Consider the following 20,301-nt stretch of genomic DNA (forward strand, 5'->3'; position numbering starts at 1 on the left):
GGTGTAGTGAGTCAATTTTTCGGAATAATGTAGTAGAGGAGTTTATCGTGAATTCCAAATATCTTGCAAGTGTTCGAGAGGCAATACCATATTCAGCAGCGCTTCCAAAACTGGGTCGCGGAGGAAGCAGAAGAAGGGACAGCAACAGTTTTCGCTGAAGCTACTTCACGTACTTTGGGCACGGTTGGAAGGAAACTACACATTCTTGAGTACCAAAGCTACGAAGATCCTCTTTCCCTTTGCCACGACTATTTTTGCGAACTTTGTTTGAAGCAGTGGCGTGCATGAAAACAAAGTACAGGTCGCCGCTTAACATCGAGCTGGAATCGAGAGTTGCTCTGTCCAAATTCCGCCCTCGTTTTAACAAACTGTGCTCTAACAATCAAGCTTGCTTTAGTCATTGGGAGCAGTTCTTCCTGCTGGCATACGAAGCGTGAACTGGAACTGTTATCCGTCTCGTCACCTAAATAGATGGGCTGTTAGAAGGTGCAGAACAATGAATGCAGCAAACACTTCCACGCATTTTGAACATAATTAATCAAGTATGCCCAATAGACCTCTACCCGAGAAACGTTATTATGACGTTGGTAGACAGACTGAAACCGAAACAAATCGGAAGGGCGAGGGCTGAGTTCCACGGATGGGCACTTGTTTTCGCGTTTTTCGCCAAATCGACGCCGCATAGCGGTGAAACTCGGGACTAGCCAAACCAGGTACACCCGGCCGGCCTCGCGTACACTTGCGGAGAAGTTGCTGTTTTTCGCGTGAATCGCTGAGCTGCACTCGTATTTTGCTGTTGAAATCATGGATGAAGTGAACATTGCAGACAACGATTAGCGAACTAAACCAAACTATTTTTGTCCTGTGTCACAATGCGACTCTGCGCGCCGAGGGGATGATAGCAGTTTGTCTTTTCTCGTTTTCTTCTTTCCACACATAGAATATCGCCTACTTCGAAGCATCCTCGGAAGAAATGGATTGAGCGACTCAAAATCAGCAAACCTGTTACATCAGCAATGCTTGTCTGTGTCTGGCAGAGCTCTTGGAGCGGTACTGCATACATATCTGATGAACGTTCTTTCTTTCTCTTTTTTGTTTTTTCTGAAGCACACTTCTGTGCAACTCACGCCAGGAAGCGGAGCAAAAACTTGTCTAGACAAAACAGAACAAGTTTGTTTCAAACTGGAATAGCCATTATGTGTAAGAAAGCGCAAGAGATGGCGTGAAAACGTATACCAAGTCAGTTTTGTATCTCTGCATTTGAATCAGCTCGTCAAATCACTTGGGAAAGAATGCAGAAAAAATGCGTTTCGTTAAGGTTTCCCAAAAACATGCGCACCAGTGACACACGGAGGTCGCAACATTACCGTGTAACTTGGAAACTACATTCGTACACGCGCTACACACTTAGAAGATGTTAGCTGTAAGAGAACTGCAGCACAGATGTCATGTGCTTGCATGTCTCTCACATTCCTGCAGCGCAGGGCACTCGCTGCTTGCTATTTCGGCCTCGCAAGCGGTAAGCGTGAAATTCATCTTAACGAAATGCGGTTGATCAAACACGCCGGAACTTCGCAAATAATACGCGACAACTATAGCCTTCTCTTTGGACAACCCGGTTACACCTGCCAGAAGTATATAAGCAGCGCTTAATACTCGTTCGCCTTCAACGCATCGAGAAATAACATTGCAGTTCAGAAATCTTAAAATCGAAACTAAGCGATAACCTGGATACGTCCACCATGTTGAAGTTTAGATGCACCACCTAGTTAGAAGCAAATCAAATTCTCACACCATCAGTGGCGTAGCCAGACCTCCAAGGTAGGGGGGGGGAGGGGCTCGATACGAAAACTTGCCCCCCCCCCCCCCCCCGCTGATCCTGTGTCGACAACACACACATACTTATGCACACTGCAAACTGAGGATTAAAAAGGAACGAAACTAGTTGATTTAGGCGTTCACAGTACGATTACATGTATAGGCTGTCATGACCAATGAGGTGGTGTCACGAGATTGGAAGTATTTTGAAAAACTCATACTTTGAAAACCATTCAAGATAGGCGCCATGAACTGCAAGAACTTTCGCGATCGTCACACTGGTCCCCCCCCCCCCCACACACACACATATATCATGTTCTCGGATTTGCACGATTTGTGTAGGTCGGTCCGTGGCAGGTAGGGGGGGGCTCGAGCCCCCCCCCCCCCCCCCCCCCCCCCCCCCCCGCCGTGGCTACGCCACTGCACCCCATGCATTTCCTATGGCCACCCGCAAACCGCCATTTCGCCTGGAGACGAAGCAAAACCAAAATATTCAACAACCAGATGGACTAGATGCAGGGTTTCGAGGCAGCGCCACCAATACGTGTGAATGTGAACGTGAAGCAGACAGAGGAAATGGCGGGTTTTCCTGTGGTATAGGCCATATAGGAAATGCATGGAGTAAGAATTTGCTTTGCTTCTAACTTTTTTTGTACGAAGTGACAACATTTGAAAAAACATATCGATAACTATCCGTGTGGAAAGTTTGAAGCGCCAGTAATGTAATCTTCTATTTTTACGACGCGATCAAAAATGTGTAACCTTTGCTAAATTCACCCTGTAGTTACAGTTACAAGTTATTTGTAACGTAGCTTTCTACCCAAGACTGCGTTGAAGGGAAGAGTGGATGAAGAAGAATGTCACGATCCGTGGCCAATTGCCCCGTGCTATGCGCCACTGCGGAGAAAGACGAAGAAGAAGAAGGCACGAGTAGCTCGCGGCCATCTTTTGATTGGACGAAGAAGGCACGAGAGTGGCAGCGTTGTTTCCACAGCCAGTTTGCTTTCATATGTCTGACTCCAAAATTATGCCTACGAGCAAATTCCCGTCTCCACGGCATCCAAGTTTCAAGGACGCATTGAACCTAAGCGAACCTTCACCCGTCATAGCGATCAACACCATTGACGCTGGAACCATCGTACCGGACGTCGGCAAATCAACCGTTCTCGAGAACGAACCTTCGAAAGGTCAGCCACGACGTTCTATCCTTGACACCCTTGATGCCTCACACCTGGACGATATTCACCATGAATACAGCTTCGGCAACATCTACGGTCACGGCTGCTTCCAGCGAACAGTTCTGTTCTTTACCATCTTGTCAGGAGTCGTCCTGCAGTCCCACAGTCTCGCTTTTGCTCTCATTGCTCATCACGTCGACTTCTGGTGCAAGCGCCCGGTTGCCTTTGCGAACCTCAATGATACAGAGTGGAAAGAGGTCGGCATTCCTAGAAAGGACGACGGGAGCTACGACAGATGTCTTGTCTACGAGCATTTTTATGCGGGTAACCACACAGCAGTCAGGTGCCGCGAATGGGAGTACGAGAAGCACTCCAAAACTATCATAATGCAGTGGAACCTCGTCTGTGATCGAGAATGGCTTCTTGCGCTGGCAGCTACGGTCTACATGATAGGTGCGCTGGTTGCTGTTCCTGTTATGGGTGTCGCAGCAGACCGCTACGGACGCAGAACAGTCATCTGTTGGGCTGTCATCATTTTGCAATTCGCCGCCTTCGGAAGCTGCTTTGCCACCAACTTTGCAGCTTTCATCTTTGTCCGATGCATTGTCTCAGGCTGCGTGAGCGTAACTCAAGTTACACTCTTCATCCTGATGTTTGAAGTGACGTCAATGGAGCATCGAACATTCTATGGCACAGCGGCAATCGCTCTCAACATCCTATTCGCAAGAATACTAATGGGCGTGCTGAGTATTTTAGGACTGGATTGGCAGACAGTCATGCTTGTCTTCATGGGCATAACAACAACGCTCAGCGGTGTATTTTACTTCATCGAAGAATCACCTCGTTGGCTGATAACGACGTATAACTTCGAGCGCGCCGAGCAGTCGCTGCTATGGGCGGCCAGCGTCAACGGCGAACCGCTGGAAACAGTTCGTAAGGGTTACGAGGAGATAACAAGCAAACTGCCGAAGCAAGCTGAGACTAATCCTGCGGGAATGGTAGTCCTGTTCAAGTCTAGGCCAATGTTGCTACGTTCTAGCATACTGTTCACATTTTGGTTCACCGTAATGTTCTCATACTACGGATTATCCTTCCTCTTTGAGGTCGAGCGTTGGGTGTTTGTGGTGAATATCTTGGATATTTGCCCTCTTGCTGTGACGACGTACTATGCGATGTGCAAAGTAGGGAGAAAAGCTACTTTTACCGCCATCTTCCTGGTGCTTGGGACATGCAGCGCTTTGCTGGCATTGACTTCATTTCTGGAACACATGTTCGTGCATACAGTGCTTCTGATTGTGGCGAAAGAAGCGGCGTTACTGTCCGGTCTCGTCTGCTTCCTTTACACAGCCGAGCTGTTTCCCACTGTCTTACGTAGCATTGGAGTGTGCTGTGGTTACGCATTCGGGCGTCTGGGTGCAGCGACTGCGTCGGCTCTGTCTTTACGGCAGTCAGTGACAATCAATTTGGCTATCCTTACCTCCATGGCTGTTGTGTCTGTTCTGCTGTTGACGAAACTACCGGAAACTCTCTCGAAACCGCTTGCTAACACCTTAAAGGAAGTTGATGGCGGTGTTCAAGAGGCTGCTGACAATCAAAAGGAAAACGATGTGAAGGACGTAGCACGTGTGGAACAACATGAAGAAATTATTCTGGTACAGTCGCCGAAATGTCCTGAACACAAGCATGCATCGAAGCACAGAAAGAAGACTCGGCGTACTCCAATGCCCCCTTAGTGAACCCAAAATGATCCAGCTGTACATTCAGCTTTGAAGTACGCGTGGAGGACTCATCTATGCGTGCTCTGATTTGTCTATAGCATTAGCAACCATATTAACAACGCATTATTTGATACAAAAACAACTTTATCAATTTTATTGATCTGTTGGCGCTGTGTCGTTAGCGTTCGTATTCTCCGCGGTGGAAAGGGGGATTGGTGAAGCTTGGGGGAAGGTGCGGCCAGGCTGCTCTGAATTGTAATATTGTGATGTAATAGTTTGCGCGAAAAACGTCCGAATTCTTTCCGAATCGAAATCGGGACCGAACTATTTTCGGTGACTGGAGCTTCGGGCCGAATTCGACCCTATCTGGCAGATACGTATCTCCGCCGAAATCAGTGTCGGCAGCCGAAAAACCCAGCCAATAACAGGTTGGACGGAAGGGAAACCATAACAACAATGACTTTGTAAGCTGTTAATAATGGTTACCTGCGGTATGCTTTAATTTTATTTAATCTTTGTCTTGGATCTTGCTGTGACGACGTACTAGAGAAAAACAACTGCAGCGACTGCATCGGCTCTGTCTTTACGGCAGTCAGTGACAATCAATTTGGCTATCCTTACCTCCGTGCCGTGTTAGCGACTGCTCCTCCTATGAATATGCGGTTAAGCCTCGGATCATGTGGTCGGACCACCACAGTAATGGGATAGCATGTACGAGTCGATCGTTTCTAATAAGCACATCAATGGCTCTTCTAGGTTATGTTAGGTTGCTCCCCCCACTGCCGTGAGGGACTTCCGACGCCCGTGTATGGATACAAGCCAGGAAGATGATCTTCACTATATGCTCCTAGGCTGTCCAGCCCTACAAAGCACAAGATATCTCTAATCGAATACACTGGAATCCCTTCTGGGCTTCAACACAAAATTTGAAGAACACGGAATCGAATGTTTCATTACGGCCAGTATGTTTCATCCAACCCTCCCTTTTCGTAGTATCTCTGCTATGCGATCAACGACATTTCGTAGAGAGCTTTTGCCATCTACTATATAAGTGATTTTACCAAATTTTACTTTACAGCAATTTAATTCCTTGAATTGGACTACGAAATTTGCTGAAGCCATGTTAGGTTACATCGCCCCGAATGCGGAAATTTCTGATGTCAGACATACCCAATTCCATTACGAAGTACATTCCCTACGGTATTGAAGTTGGTAATACAGTGACAGCTACAATGGTAATTTGCCTGTCTCCTTACCGAATCTGCGAGTCTTCCTCTCTGCCTGGCGATTTTGTTAAGCGATTATCATTGTATCAGGGGATAGTCGGTAATGTATCTTCCGAAAGAACTAGGGAAATGTGAGATGCGCTTTCGGTCTATGAGAAAAACGTTACATTCACTTTACAGACTTCGGAGTTCAATTGACGCGATTGAATTAATTGAATAAAATGGGTAAAACGAATTCTATGGGGCGAAAGTTCTCTGCGGATGAATATTTTGCCTGCAAGTACTATATGGTCTGGCCGTAGGAAAAGCGGGATCACCGGTAGGCGCGTTTATTGACCCTGGACCGACTTCACTCGCGACTCGCGAACAGAAACAATAGCAAGCAAAAACTTAAGAACAGACATCGATATCAGAACGAACCAGTTTCTCTATAAGCGGCTCATTCTCCAACACGTAAACAACAGAGGAAAATAATCTATCATTTGAACAATCATAAAATCATCCTCGTTACTTAATCTAATCGAACACTATGCAATTTTCATTCTAACAGACACTACAAACCTTACTTTGTTTTATGAATCCAACACGCGGAAAATAGACATGGTACAATGAGAAATAACCAAGGCTCTCACTATTTTACCCTTTTCCTCAAAGCTGGGAGACCGTATCTCTCTACCTATATACAACCAAAGCGCGTGTCTAAAAACTGTATGCTTTGTCACTCCAAGGGGTGGGGGTACATTCCTTTCCTTCTTTCAGCAAACAGGACGTTCTCAAGGCAAGCCAAGTTTGTACAAAGGCTATATATTTTATTGCCTTTTGCCGGTATTTGTGGCTCGAGACCTTTCATAGGGGCCTCTGCGGGCTTTCATTTCAACATTCCACTACAGCTTGAATAAATCTGGAGCACAGACCCAACTCCGCAGTCACCAGTCATTTTCTTAGCTATTCATTATTATTATTATGTACTGTACTATCATAATTATTCATTAAGTCTTGTGCTCAGAGCGACAAGGTCAGTGGCTGTGCAAAGCTGTTGGTGGTTGTGCCGAGCCAGCTAGAACTAAGGCCATATAGTACAACCATCATGAGATCTCCGCCTGCAAGGGTTTGTCTGCGTCGGTGCGTTTTTCAAAGTAAGTGGCAGACCAGTCCGGTTGCTCCAATACGATCTAGTGTAGCGTTCATGCATGTTTATAGCAATTTCTAACATAAATGATCCAGCCGCACACAGGATTATCTTGAACGAGCACGCTCGCTCTTTCTCTCTCTCTCTGTGCTCATCCACCCTTCGCCCACTTTCCCTTTCCCGCGAGCCTTTCCTCCTTTTCCTCTATTCCGCCTCCTCTCCCTCGGCCGGTATTTTTCACTAGGAAAAGTGGCAACCCTACCTGTATTTTATTGGACAATTATCGCAAATAGATGTTAGCATTATTCGATTCTGAAAAACACAACAAGAATTCTATCAAAACAATCAATAGCAAGCAAAAACTAAGAACAAACGTCAATATCAGAGCAAACTGGTTTTAGACAAACATTTTCTAAGCAAGCCAGAAATATTATGATAACATCTGCGAAACAATCCTCAATCAAAACGAGAAACATTGCTAATTTGATTAATTTACTTCAAATTTTAATAGTATCTTGCAACATAAAGTACTACATAGATGAACCACACAGAAACAACACATCTGAAATGCAACTCAGAAATATGAGGCGTTCCCAACTGAGACAATATTTGACTCAAGGTCATTATTTTTATTAATGTCAATCGAGTGAACAACTGAAACAAATACAAGACAATAATTAATTCAGGCAGTCGTTTTCTAAGCAAGCGAGTGATATTTAAAAGTTTCCTATGGAGGAACACAACTGATACATCATGCATACATAATGCCCAACTGACAGAATATTTTTTAATATCAATCGAGTGAACACCTGAAACAAAGTCAAGATGATAATTAATTCAGACAAATAATTTCTAAGCAAGCAGCGTGAATACACCACAGAATCAGTACAGAAAGTTGTCTTTTTCAATGAACAAACAGGATCAACTAGTGGATTCAAACAATAAAGTGAGAGATGGAAGCCGCCGACCATAAACTTCCCCCACAGCCCACACCCACGTCAAGGTTATGCCCATAGGGAGGGGAGGATTCTCGTGCGGTCTTGTACATAGAATCATTGAAAGCACACGTCTGTTCTTACGCATCACATATTTTTGTAAATCAATTTGCATAATTCTCATGGCGACACGGGCGGGATATTAATAACATTCGAAACCCGATAGCATAACACATTTTTTAAACAATAAAATGAGCATAGATATGCTTTTAATTAAGTGTGGAGGCACACTTGAAAACAGAACAGACAATTGCCCTACATTGAAGAGATGGACAGATTACAATTTACAACTTCGACATCCGAAGGATAGAATTGACGGAGAAGAATCGGTACAATTATGTCATTGAAATTCAGTGGCATGATACATCAATCTTTGTTTACAAAAGAGGACCACTAATCTTTTGCGAAAACTTATAATATTTTGTGAATTAAGTTGCACAGTGTGTATATTTCTCAGCCAGCTGAACTAGTTCCTCTTATTCTCTTATTCCTGAGCAATGACAAATGTATAATTGAAAGAATGTCTATAACATCTTTTGACAATATATGTTGAAAGGAATCTATTATCAAATGCTGCGACGCAAATGGGTGATTTTACAAGCATGATGTGCAGGCGGAGTCTACAATTCTAATCACGCGATCCTCGTAACACACAGCACACAAACGAATAGGATATAAATTCTAACTGACAATCATATTTTGGGAGAAGCAAACCACACAATTATCATCAGAAATGTTTAACCAATATACATGGTGTATGCTTTAAAAGATCAGTCACATTTTCGCGCGTGGCGCGATACCTACTTGACAGACAGACTTCCGCTGCCGCAGAGTGAAGAAGTTACGCCAGGAAACCCTACAAAAAAATCGTCGATATCAGACACTGCGTTACAAAATAAATACGGCCACGCAAACTTTCGTATTCATGCATTTCCTATGCGCTATACCGACGTAAACACGCCAGTCTGTCGATAGTTGTTTGTAGCTTCCGCACAGGGCGCTAGTGACGTTGAATCCACATGTGTACGCTCCTGAATCGTGAACTGGTGCACAGCAAGGCACAAAGGATACAAAATACGGCAGAAACAAGTGGAACACGAACGAATATAATAACAGGAATAATAGAGTCCAATGAAACTGTATAGGGGACACAAATTGAATGAAATAAAAACGTTAGAAGGGCGGCTAAAAGTGTCGTTCTCGCAACACAGCAATGGCAAACAGACTGTCGTCTGCTAAGAGAAGGAGCAGAAATGTTTCGCTTGGAAGCGCCATACGAACCGCAACATGTGCAGAAAACATCTAAACCAAATCGTATCAAGCTTCGTTAAACGTGGTAAAAAAGTGGGGGCCTTGGTTCTTTCTTATTGTACCATGTCTATTTTCCATGTGTTGGATTCATAAAACAAAGTAAGGTTTTACTAAGGTTTAAGTAAGGTTTGTAGTGTCTGTTAGAATGAAAATTGCATAGTGTTCGATTAGATTAAGTCACGAGGATGATTTACTGATGGTAAATGATAGATTATTTTCCTCTGTTGTTTACGTGTTGGAGAATGAGCCGCTTATAGAGAAACCGGTTCGTTCTTATATCGATGTCTGTTCTTAGTTTTTGCTAGCTATTGTTTGTGTTCATCTGTTCTTCAGCGTTAAGTCTGTGCTAGTCACAGTTGGAAGTTATTAAATTTGTAATGTTTCTAGTTTTGATAGATTGTTTCGCTATTATTTTCCTGTATGTATCTGTTGTTTACATGTTGGATGATGCACAGGTTTGGCTCTCTTTTAATGCTAGCTGTTGATCGTGTTATGTTGTTTCTCATTATTTTTGTGCTATTCACTTAATAAGAAACTGATTAATTAAAAGTTGTGTCATGTTGGAAAAACGCATGCAACTTAGATTCTATGTTGTGCTCGAAATTCCTTGCAGCACTTAATAAGAACATGATAATGAGGAAATTGTTAGTGTTGCAATAATGGTGATCGTGACTCAGACTGTTGTGTACAATTAATTACTTACATCTATCAGAACTTGTAATTGAAATTAAAACCCCACTAGTGTTAGTGTCGCAATGATGGTGGTCACGTATAGGAATCTTGGACTTTTTATAATAAAACTTGTAATTTTGATTGTCATCTTCTTTGATTAAATGTGCTATTTCATTATAATTCTGATTCATTGAAAACTTGTGTGTATGATTACCAGCAATGACAAATATTGTGATTGATTCTTTCTGTGTGATACCTCTTCAATGCTATTGCATCATACCTGTAATAAGTAAGTATACTCTCTATTACGTGAATTGTATTGTTATGTGCTTCTTCTGTTTCAGATCGTGAAGGTTTTTTCGGCTGGATTTTCCCCCTTCACAGATTGGCATTACAATTCCCAGCACCATTGGCATTAATAAATATATTTCCACTTGTACTTTTGTGTATGACTGTCCTTTGCATGTCTGTACTTGCATGTAAACCGCCCACTGTGCAGCTGTTACGGTGGGAAAAAATTGCGAGGGAGGTCGGCCCAGGCGGAAAAATCGCCAAAGAAGTCGGCCCAGGTGTCACGGTAGTATCACTTGGTGGAGTTGCCAGCGTGCGTCTCCCTACTTGCATGTAAACCGCCTGCGCGCCACCACCGCACGGAAAAAAATTGCGAACGAAGTCGACCCAGGTGCGACGATGGCACCGCTTGGCGGGGGTGACTATCTAACGTGCATATCTATACTTGCATGTAAACCGCCCACGCGCCACCGGAAAAAAAAATGCGAACGAAGTCGGCCCAGGCGTAAAAATTGCGAAAGAAGTCGGCCCAGCTGAAAAATGCGTGACTACAAGCGCAGCGCTCTGCCCACGCGCCGCCCACCGGGAAGCGCACGGACAGCCCTCCGCCCACGCGCCACCCACCACGCGCTGGAAAAATATTCCAAGTGAAGTCGGCCCAGGGGTCAATAAACTCGCCTACCGGTGATCCCGCTTTTCCTACGGCCAGACCATATACTACTCCTGCATATTACTCGCAGCATTCATTCTATTTTTGACATGATTTTACTAGGACATACTAGGACATCTTGTAAATTGGCTTTTATACTACCCCTTTGTTGCGAAATGTTAATCAGCTGCAGCTAACTGTTGTGCTTGGATTGCAAAGTCGTAATTTGGATTGCAGAAGCATTAGTTTTTCAAACTTGCCGGTTCAGACTCGACGGTGTTCACGTTGAAGCTGCGTACCTAACATCGTGAGCACTCACGTGAACACAAGAGCGACGCGCACAAACAAGAAGTCTTGTTGTTCGTGCTTGTTTCTCCTCCCAGTCTCGTATTTTTCTTTCTGGGACTCATAACGGAGTCCAGTTTTCTTTTCTCTGTACGTATGTGCTAAACTACTTATAGGTGATAGAACGCTTCGAAAGCACCAAATTGATATCATACATGTATGATATGAATTCCATGATGGACGCTCAGTTCTGAAGAAATGATACCTTGTGTGTGTATATCGGATGTAGAACGTGCATATCTCAAATTATCTGTTAATCTTACACAAAATGAGCGCGTTTGTGCCCTCCATTACCTCTGCAAGTGCTCACACGGGCGTCTACCCGCCCCCACCTCCCATTTTTCTGTTTTGTGCTCCGTCAGCTCCACAAGCCGGAGACATCACAGCTTAAAAATACAGTGCGGTAGATAGGTATCCGGGTGTTTCAGTTAAATCACCGGGCTAAATGATTCGCGAACGGGTGCACCAATCGACGAACTTTCTTTTTTATAAGTATCTGTCCGATACCACCTACAAGCTGCGTACCATGTGAATGAGTGGGAGGCGCTCATTATTTAAATAAAAATTCAAATGAGTTTCGTAAAAAAAAGAAACTTCTAAACCAGTGCGCTGTCGGCATTAAAGTGGGTACTTCCTCTTTTGGGACCTTCAGTGGACCTCTTTTAGAGAAAAATTGCCACCGAAGCGGGTCATTTTTTGCCGTAATTAATTGGTTTTGGTTTACATATCTTGTCGCGGCTGGTCGCCGTGAAGCGCAAAAGGACGCAATTCATTGGTGAATAACGGAGTGGAAGAGCGTCCTTTTGCGCTTCACTGCGACCGGCCACGACCAACCAGCTCCCGTGGCTCAGTGGTTAGCGTGCTGGCCATGTCACGTCGAGACTGGGAGGTACCCGGGTTCAAATCCCGGTGCCGGCTGTGCTGTCTGGGGTTTTTCCTGGGTTTTCCTCGGACGCTCTCAGCCATATGTCGGCACAGTTCCCTTAGAAGTCGGCCCAGGACGCACATTCCCCCAGGGCGTCAGTCGTGACGTTGACCACATACGTGAGGCCGACAACGGCAAGCCCTTTCACCACCAGCAGCCACGACAAAAATATGTAAACCGAAACCAATTAATTACTGCAACAGATGACCCGATTCGGCAGCAGATTTTTCTCTAAAAGGTGTCCACTGAAGGTCCCAAAAGGGGTAGTACCCATTTTAATGCCGACAGCGCCATGCTTTAGAAGTTGTTTTTTTACGAAACCCATTTGAATTTTTATTTAAATAATGAGCACCTTCCAGTCATTCACACAGTGCGCAGCTTGTAGGTGGTATCGGACAGATACTTGTAAAAAAAAGAAAGTTCGATTGGTGCACCCGTTCGCGAATTATTTAGCCCGAGGATTTAACTGAAACGCCCGGTATAGGGACACCTATCGATGTGACGATATCGCGTCCCACTCGCGGTTTCACATTTTCATATCTGTGGTATCCTGTTCAGCATTGTTGAAACTCGGAGGAAATAGCAATATGTCTTTTCGTACAAATTCTTCACAAACGTTCTAAATTTTAACGGTGCAAAATTACAGGGACACCTATGTGGATTGTACACAAGTTTTTCAATTAAAATGGGAAGTATTACAGTAGGCGGGTGTCGGCGTTCGTACTCAAAAATGCCCCGTGGACGCCGTCTGGCTGACAACGAACAAAGCCATCCCGTGCCCTTCATAAGCCGTGCTGAGCCTTCGGCGCATCGCTGCGCAACTGCATCGTTCGGTCGACTGCATTAGCCATTCTTCAACAGTGGTTGTAAAAATGGGCAGTTCAGTTCCGGAAGGCCCAGGAAGCTGATCACGCGTAATAAGGCTAGGGTCAGTTGTCGCACCGTATCTATCGCACCGTATCGACGTATCTAACAGCACCGTATCCGCTAACCAGCTGAAAGCAGAAATGGGCCTCGTTGTTTCCAAATGGACGCTCTTGAGGGTCATTCATCGTAAGAATTCACCGTCCATCGTCCGTAGCTCTCCGATTCGCAGGAGCGCGCTCGAGCGTAGGACTTTGCCCGCCAACAGATCAGCGCCGAATGCACGAAGACAAGGCCTCTTCCCATTGGCGTGTGGCTTTCTAAGGTTTCACGTTGTATGTGATTTTCATCGATGAGAAAATGTTTATAATCTGGATGGTCCTGACGGCTCCCGTCGCTACTGGACATAATTGCGCAAGGACCCGCTTTCCCATTCCTAACTAAACTTTGGTGGTGGATCAGTGATGGTTTGGGGTGCTTTCTGCAGTACCTTTAAGGTAGCCTTCGTCAACTGTAGAATGGGCTCAATAGCCTATTTTACGTAGCCTAGTAGGCTCAGTAGCCTCAGCCGATAACCTGACTACAAGATCACCTTCTTCCGTTGTTTCGTCAACAACGTCGTCAGATTCTATGGGCACCGTGCACTAGCGAGAGGACGCTGCGGTCGCTTGATCGACAGCGCCACCCGTAGCGACTTCGCGCGTAACGGTCTGGTACTGACGCCGTATCGGCGCTTTCGCGTATGTAGCTTTGGTGCATACGGGTGTTTTCCCGAATTTTATATATCGGCTTTGGGGCTTTGGACTCATTAACCCGTGAGACTACTTGTGTGGAAGTGGTTTGTCACGTAAAATGTATGCGATGGGGAAGCCTTTTGCACGTGGAACATTATGTGTCTATGCACAATGTGTGACACAGTGTGTAGCGCAGACAAGCGTGTAGTATTCGTGGCCCGTATTTACGTGAAGTTAAGTGCATATTTATCCGCAAGGGACTATCAATTATAGACTACACATCAGAGACTAGCTACGTCCAGTATTTGCGCTATGAGGACGGAAATCTCGCACTGAAGAATTCACAATAATACGGTCAACAACAAATTGGAATATACATTACGAAGATAGCGAAAAAAAAAAAAACGTTCTCGTTTCTTTCTTATGCATAATCCGTTAATGTGATGATGCACTGTGAGGATAAGTTCCTTAGTCAAATTATTTCCAATCTTGCATCGCTGAAGTCGAGGGATTCCCTTTTAGCCCTTTGTGCCTGCATTTGATGCACAGTCGTAGTAATAAAAATCAATCAGTCAATCAAGATTGTTTCAGGATATAAATAAGGCGTGTTTTTGGTTGAAGCTGGATATGTAATGATAATAATGTTTTATTAGTGCTAAACAACGACCACAGCGGCCTTAGTATAGGTGAACATAGCGCATCAGACACATTGTCGCAAATTGCAACATAGAAGAAGCCAGAAATATCACGCAAAAGAAACACAAAACATAAACTATGCTAAAAAATTAAAAAAATGTCAATAATTAAGAAGAAACAGTGAAGTTGGTGTTCGACAAACGCATGATTACTTTTGTGTGTGTTTGCGTGTGTGTGCGCGGACGAATAGGAAGGAGCAAAGAATCACTTGTAAACCGAGATCACAAGATTTGGCAACGATAATAAGATCATAGGGACAGAATGCACCTACATAAAATGATGACGGCTTGCGAAACGCAGCTCGGGGAGGACAAATAACTCCCTGTGTTCGCATGCAAGCTTTATATTGAAGGAAGACGAGGTCCAAATCCAGTCTTCGCCGACACGCCACAAAATTAGGATCCGAGTAAAAGAGATAAATACTGTACGACATATGGCAGACACTAATTTTAGCCAAGCTCCACGATGTTCTTTGGTCATTCATTGGTGTATTTCGCAACTTTTTCACGTCAGTTGCTGTGCTATAAGTCCGCATCGTGATGCTCAACTGGTCATTGACAAATATACTAAATGTTCTAAGTTCTAAAAGTTCTAAGTTTGAAACAACGGATTTGAGCGGCACGTTGGGTGGATTGCCGTGAAAGCGCTCTCTCAAATACGTGATCGGCGGGACGATACAGCGAGAAGGACGAAAACTTTACGGCAAGTTGCCTCTCTTTCACAGTAACTTGGTTGTCGTGGCAGATTACCACATAGAATTAGTTTCCATTTTGTCTTCTCCTTTGACTTTCTATGCAGGCAGCTTCAAATCGCTCTTTTCGAACGGCGAAACTAGCACAGCACTGCTAGACGCTGCTGGCTGGTACCAGGGCATTACGCCGCGTTTCCCCTCAAGGGGCCGCTGCAGTCGATAGAAAACTCTAGCGCACGGTGCCCATAGTCTTCCAGCAAGACAATGCTGTGAAACACGTAAGCCAGCCCGCCCGAGCACGGCTCTGCGAACGGCTCAACGAAATCACGACCCTGCCTTTGCTAACCCATAGCACTGACTCAAATCCATTTGAAAAAGCTCTCGGGAATCGCTGTGCGGATTTACGCGAACGGTCGCCGGTATCGTACCTGTCAAGAGCTCAAAGAGGCAAAAAGCCATCTGTGGGAGTCCATCGGTACCGACATCACACACAGCCTGAGAGTGTTGAACGGCGTCTTCTCGACGTTATTGCTGCCATATGACCCCCCCCCCCCCCCCCAAAAAAAAAAGCCCCAGAAGAAATGTTCCTGAAAAATTTTTCCCGGAAGAAATGTCCCCTGAGGAACATCCACATTTGGTACGTGCGCGTGTACTTGTTGACCTTGGAGGATGACTTTTTACCAGTGTAAATATTGGTATTTCTTTTTGCGATATTATTATTTATTTGCCGTATTTTCACGCGTATTAGCCGCACCGCAGATAAGCCACAGGACTCGTTTTTAGATACATTTTGAAAATGTTTTTGCAGATAAGCCGTACTCGCAGATAAGCCGCGGGTAATACGACGCGACTGCTTTGTGCGCTAAACCAGTGATGCACAAACAAAATCAATAGAGACGCTCAACGCTCGTCGACGCCGTACTCCCTGCCAGCTGCCCTATTCCCGTACTGGTCCGCGACGTCGACGACTTTTAGTTTGAAGCCGCTGGCCTCCGCGTTGGAGCCATGCCTCACCTCAAACTGCCGTGCCTAGCTGTGTCCACGAATGCTGCTGCTCTGGTCAAATGAGAACTGACGCTTAGCTGACCACGTTTTATCCCGATGTCAGGTGTATTGAACCCTTCCTGGGTCTGCCGACAAAGGAGAACGTAGGGAAGGCCATAAACCCTGTGGTCCACATTCCGGTGTCGGCATAATGTATAACAAAGGAGGTCAGTTCTAGTGTTCTACTAAGATCGGATTGTGCCCTTCTTGCGTGTTTTTCGTGGATTGACGAGTTAGTGGTGTTCCAGGAGACATTAATCACTGTCACCCCTTTTGTTAAAGCTGCGTGGGGGAATGTATTCGGAAGGTCAGTCCACTCGAATGTGGACCCGCCCTTGTTCGGTATTGTTCGTGCACTGGCAGGGCGGTCCTGCTCTGAAAAATATGAGACACTGTCGGCCTTTTCGTTTAATCCGGGGTATGGGGAAAATACCAGGGAAAAATAGCCATCAGATAAGCCGCACCCGCGGATAAGCCGCAGAGCGTCCGCGAAAAAAAAAAATCGCGCATAAGCCGCGGCTAATACGGTATTTATTTACATAACATATATACATAGAAGCCTCTGCCGAAGGGTCAATAGCAACTGCTAGTAGACTAATAGTAGAGCCACCCGCGGGCACGGGAGAAAAATAAAAATATAGAAAGGAATCAGAAAACAGAATTACAAGGATACAGACACCTGTAGTTACACATAAGTACATGTATATTGCAAATATGTAGATGTTCTAATTATATACACGTAACTTATTGGATCATTTGCCTGAGAATGCACAGCGCATGCGTGGCTCTCGATCTGGCTGAAAGCAGCCGGAACGATTACTGCGTAAACGCTACTCCCGCTCCTAGAATCCTTCCGTCAATGACTGAGGTTACGCTTCCCGGGTTTCGGCACCAAAAATGTAGGGAAAGGACCCATAAACGATAGCCAACAGCTTTTGCACTACACCAACTACACTCAACAAGCGCAAGAACCTTCTTGTTCTCCCTCTTCTTCAAAACAGTGGTCCACAGCTTATTGGTCTCACGGTCACGGTACAAGATCAGGGAAATGCAGGAAATTTAGCCTTGAGGAAAGAGTCCAGCCGAAGGACGACCGAGCGATCCGAGAACGTTATGAATCTCACAGATCTATTTTGCAGTTTAAATAAACGTTCGAGATGTGTTGCATACGTGCGACGTCTGGTGATAGTGCTGAAAGAGCTCGCCGTTCTCGGCCTCACTGAGGAGGGCAACGTCACGACTAGCGTCTTGGGCCGACTTCTGAGGGAACTGTGCCGATATATGTTTGACAGCGTCTGTGGAATACCCAGGAAAAAACCCAGACAGCACAGCCGGTACCGGGATTCGAACCCGGGTACCTCCCAATCTCGACGTGACATAGCCAGCACGCTAACCACTGAGCCACGCGAGCTGGTGTCCGACCCCAGGAGCAAACACAGTGAATTAGATGTGACTAAATGGGAGAAAAATACAATTCTCGTAAAACATACATTGGAAAACGTCTTGCAAGAAACAAAGCATGACATGACTTCGATATTTTACTCACAGTCAGGGGCGCCGCTAGGCAATTTTTCAGGGAGGGGCAAGGTCTCGGACCCGAGCGCCACTGCACAGTCCCCCGGGGGAGGGTGCCGTTCTACAGCTCTCTTGCGCAATAACTCCGAGTACCATCAGTGCCATCAGCGTGGATTATATTCTCCTCAATTTATTAACTGTAACGCGACGCGTACCTTATTATGTGGCCACAGAGCTTTCATTGCTTGGACACCTACCTGACTCATGTAAACATGGCACTGTCATTCCCATCCCCAAACGTGGTAAACCAACCTCAAAATTAGAGAACTTCCGCCCCATTACACTCTCTTCCTGCATATATGTAAAGTGATGGAGCGTATGGTAAAACGACGGCTCATATGGGCTCTTGAACAACGCCACATGATTCCTGACAACATGTGCGCCTACCGCCGACATCGGGGAGCAACTGATGCTCTCATCCAACTCACCGCAGCAATACAGCAGGCACTTTCTAAGGACCGTATCTCTCTTGTCTCGTTCCTGGACGTCAAACAAGCGTTTGACACCGTTAAATATGAAGCCATCACTACCCCTCTACAACAATCTGGCATCACAGGCAGGATCGGTGCCTTCATACAAGGATATCTCGAAAGCCGTACAATAGCTGTTGCAGTCGAAGGGCAAGTAAGTTCATCACGTGTTCTCACCCGAGGAGTTCCACAAGGCGGAGTTCTCTCACCCATCCTTTTCAATATTGCACTCTCCGACCTTCATCTCAACGCTCCCGACACTCTTTACACCGCAAAATATCTAATCTATGCAGACGACATCTGCCTCCTCTTTCATGGCAAGCTCAAGCCCTCCCTTCAGGCTTCTGCTCAAGCTACACTAAATCACGTTTCAAGCTCCCTCGCCACTAAAGGCCTCAGTCTCTCCCCGGAAAAATCAGTAGCCCTCGTCTGCGCCCCCAAGGGAAAACATATCCCAAATAGCTTTCCTGCACTCTCCCTCCAACAACAACAACAACATATATATTGTGATGATGAAGTGAAGAAACATTCATTCCACGTGTGAACAAGACACGCTACCTCGGCATCATCTTTGATTCCCACCTGTCATGGACCCACCAAGTAGACCACATGGTACGCAACTGTCAGCCGCTCCTTGATGTTCTAAAACTTCTCTGTGGCAAGTCTTGGGGCAATCATCCTCGGTCTATGCTTTCACTATACAAAGCGCTCATACTAAGCAGCATGAACTACACTCTTTCCTTCATTGATCCCTCTCCCACCAACTGGCAGCGCCTAGAACGACTTCATCGAACTGGTCTACGCATCGCTCTGGGTCTTCCGCGGGTGTCTGACATCGAGGAAACCTTACTAGAAGCAGAAGAATGGCAGTACGCATTCACGCCGAGAGATGCCTCTATGAAGCTCTCGACAGGCTTCGGCTCACTCAGTCAGCCACTTCTGTCATAAATCACATCAAAAGCTGCTTCAACACGAACATCTGAAAACTGTGCAAGTTCTACCTCAGAAAAAATTTCAAACTGCAACCTCCACAAGAGTTTGAAAACTCGCCTTCACCGCCCTGGAGAGATTTCTTGCCTGCCACAGTTACCACCATACGGGGCATTCAAGGAAAAAAGCATGCGCCAGTAGTCGTCTCACGTCACAAGGCCCTTGACCACATTTCTAATCACTACAGCTGTCACAGTCTCATCTATACCGACGACTCGGTATCTCAACACTCTGCCTCCAGCGCCTACTTTGTTCCTTCTAGCAACCTGCAGTGGTCTTCAAGACTTGACTTCCACACCATCTCATCTACTTCTGCTGAACTATGTGCCATCCTACACGCCTCCATCGCTTCGTCTCTTCATAAGCTTAATCAAGTGGTCACGCTCACCGATTCCTCAGCTGCACTTCATAAGTTATCGGATGTTGATAATCAATCAGTACTGGCGAAGAGCACCCAACGTGCACAGAAGCAAGGAATAAACATTACCCTACAATGGATTCCCGCACACGTTGGCCTCCCAGGCAATGAACACGCTGATAAACTTGCCAGGGCAGCTTACTCTCTACCCTCAAAGCCCTCTCCTATCCCGCAAGAATGCCGCACAGTCCCTTACACAGTCATCCAGTTCAGCCACCAGACGTGCAATATCCCAAGCCCGCCCCCCTCTGTTGTCATGCACCTGCAGCAGAGCCACTGCCACTGTCCTTCACCGAATCCTCACAGGATCCGCATTCACGCACCGCTGGCTTCATCGGTTCGGACTTACACCGACAACACTATGTCGACAGTGCTCTTCAAATTCGGAAACCATAAGTCACATCCTGCTCGAATGTCCCACCTACAACGAAGCACGCAGACGGCTGCTCAACACTGACCCCAGCATGTCTACATGTGACATCATATTTGGTGGCAACTCGCCTGGCGAGCGACGACGCCAGACTGCTGCTCTGGTCGCGTTCCTAAAGGAAACGTGGCTTAT

General features: G+C 45.7%; 1 protein-coding gene across 1 annotated transcript; it reads left to right on the forward strand.

Annotated features, from left to right (window-relative positions):
- The first annotated feature begins 2,744 nt into the window (after nt 1-2,744).
- Nucleotides 2,745-4,864, forward strand: LOC135383833 (solute carrier family 22 member 7-like). Its single transcript, XM_064613144.1, has one exon. It carries the CDS (start codon nt 2,828-2,830, stop codon nt 4,727-4,729), a length of 1,902 nt encoding a protein of 633 aa, XP_064469214.1. The 5' UTR covers nt 2,745-2,827; the 3' UTR covers nt 4,730-4,864.
- Nucleotides 4,865-20,301: the final 15,437 nt, after the last annotated feature.

The sequence above is a fragment of the Ornithodoros turicata genome, chromosome 2, assembly GCF_037126465.1.
Source record: "Ornithodoros turicata isolate Travis chromosome 2, ASM3712646v1, whole genome shotgun sequence".
NCBI classification, from domain to species: domain Eukaryota; kingdom Metazoa; phylum Arthropoda; class Arachnida; order Ixodida; family Argasidae; genus Ornithodoros; species Ornithodoros turicata.

Bases quoted from the DNA above. Each gene is read 5' to 3' on its own strand.
- LOC135383833 (XM_064613144.1), top strand. From the start codon at position 2,828: ATGTCTGACTCCAAAATTATGCCTACGAGCAAATTCCCGTCTCCACGG.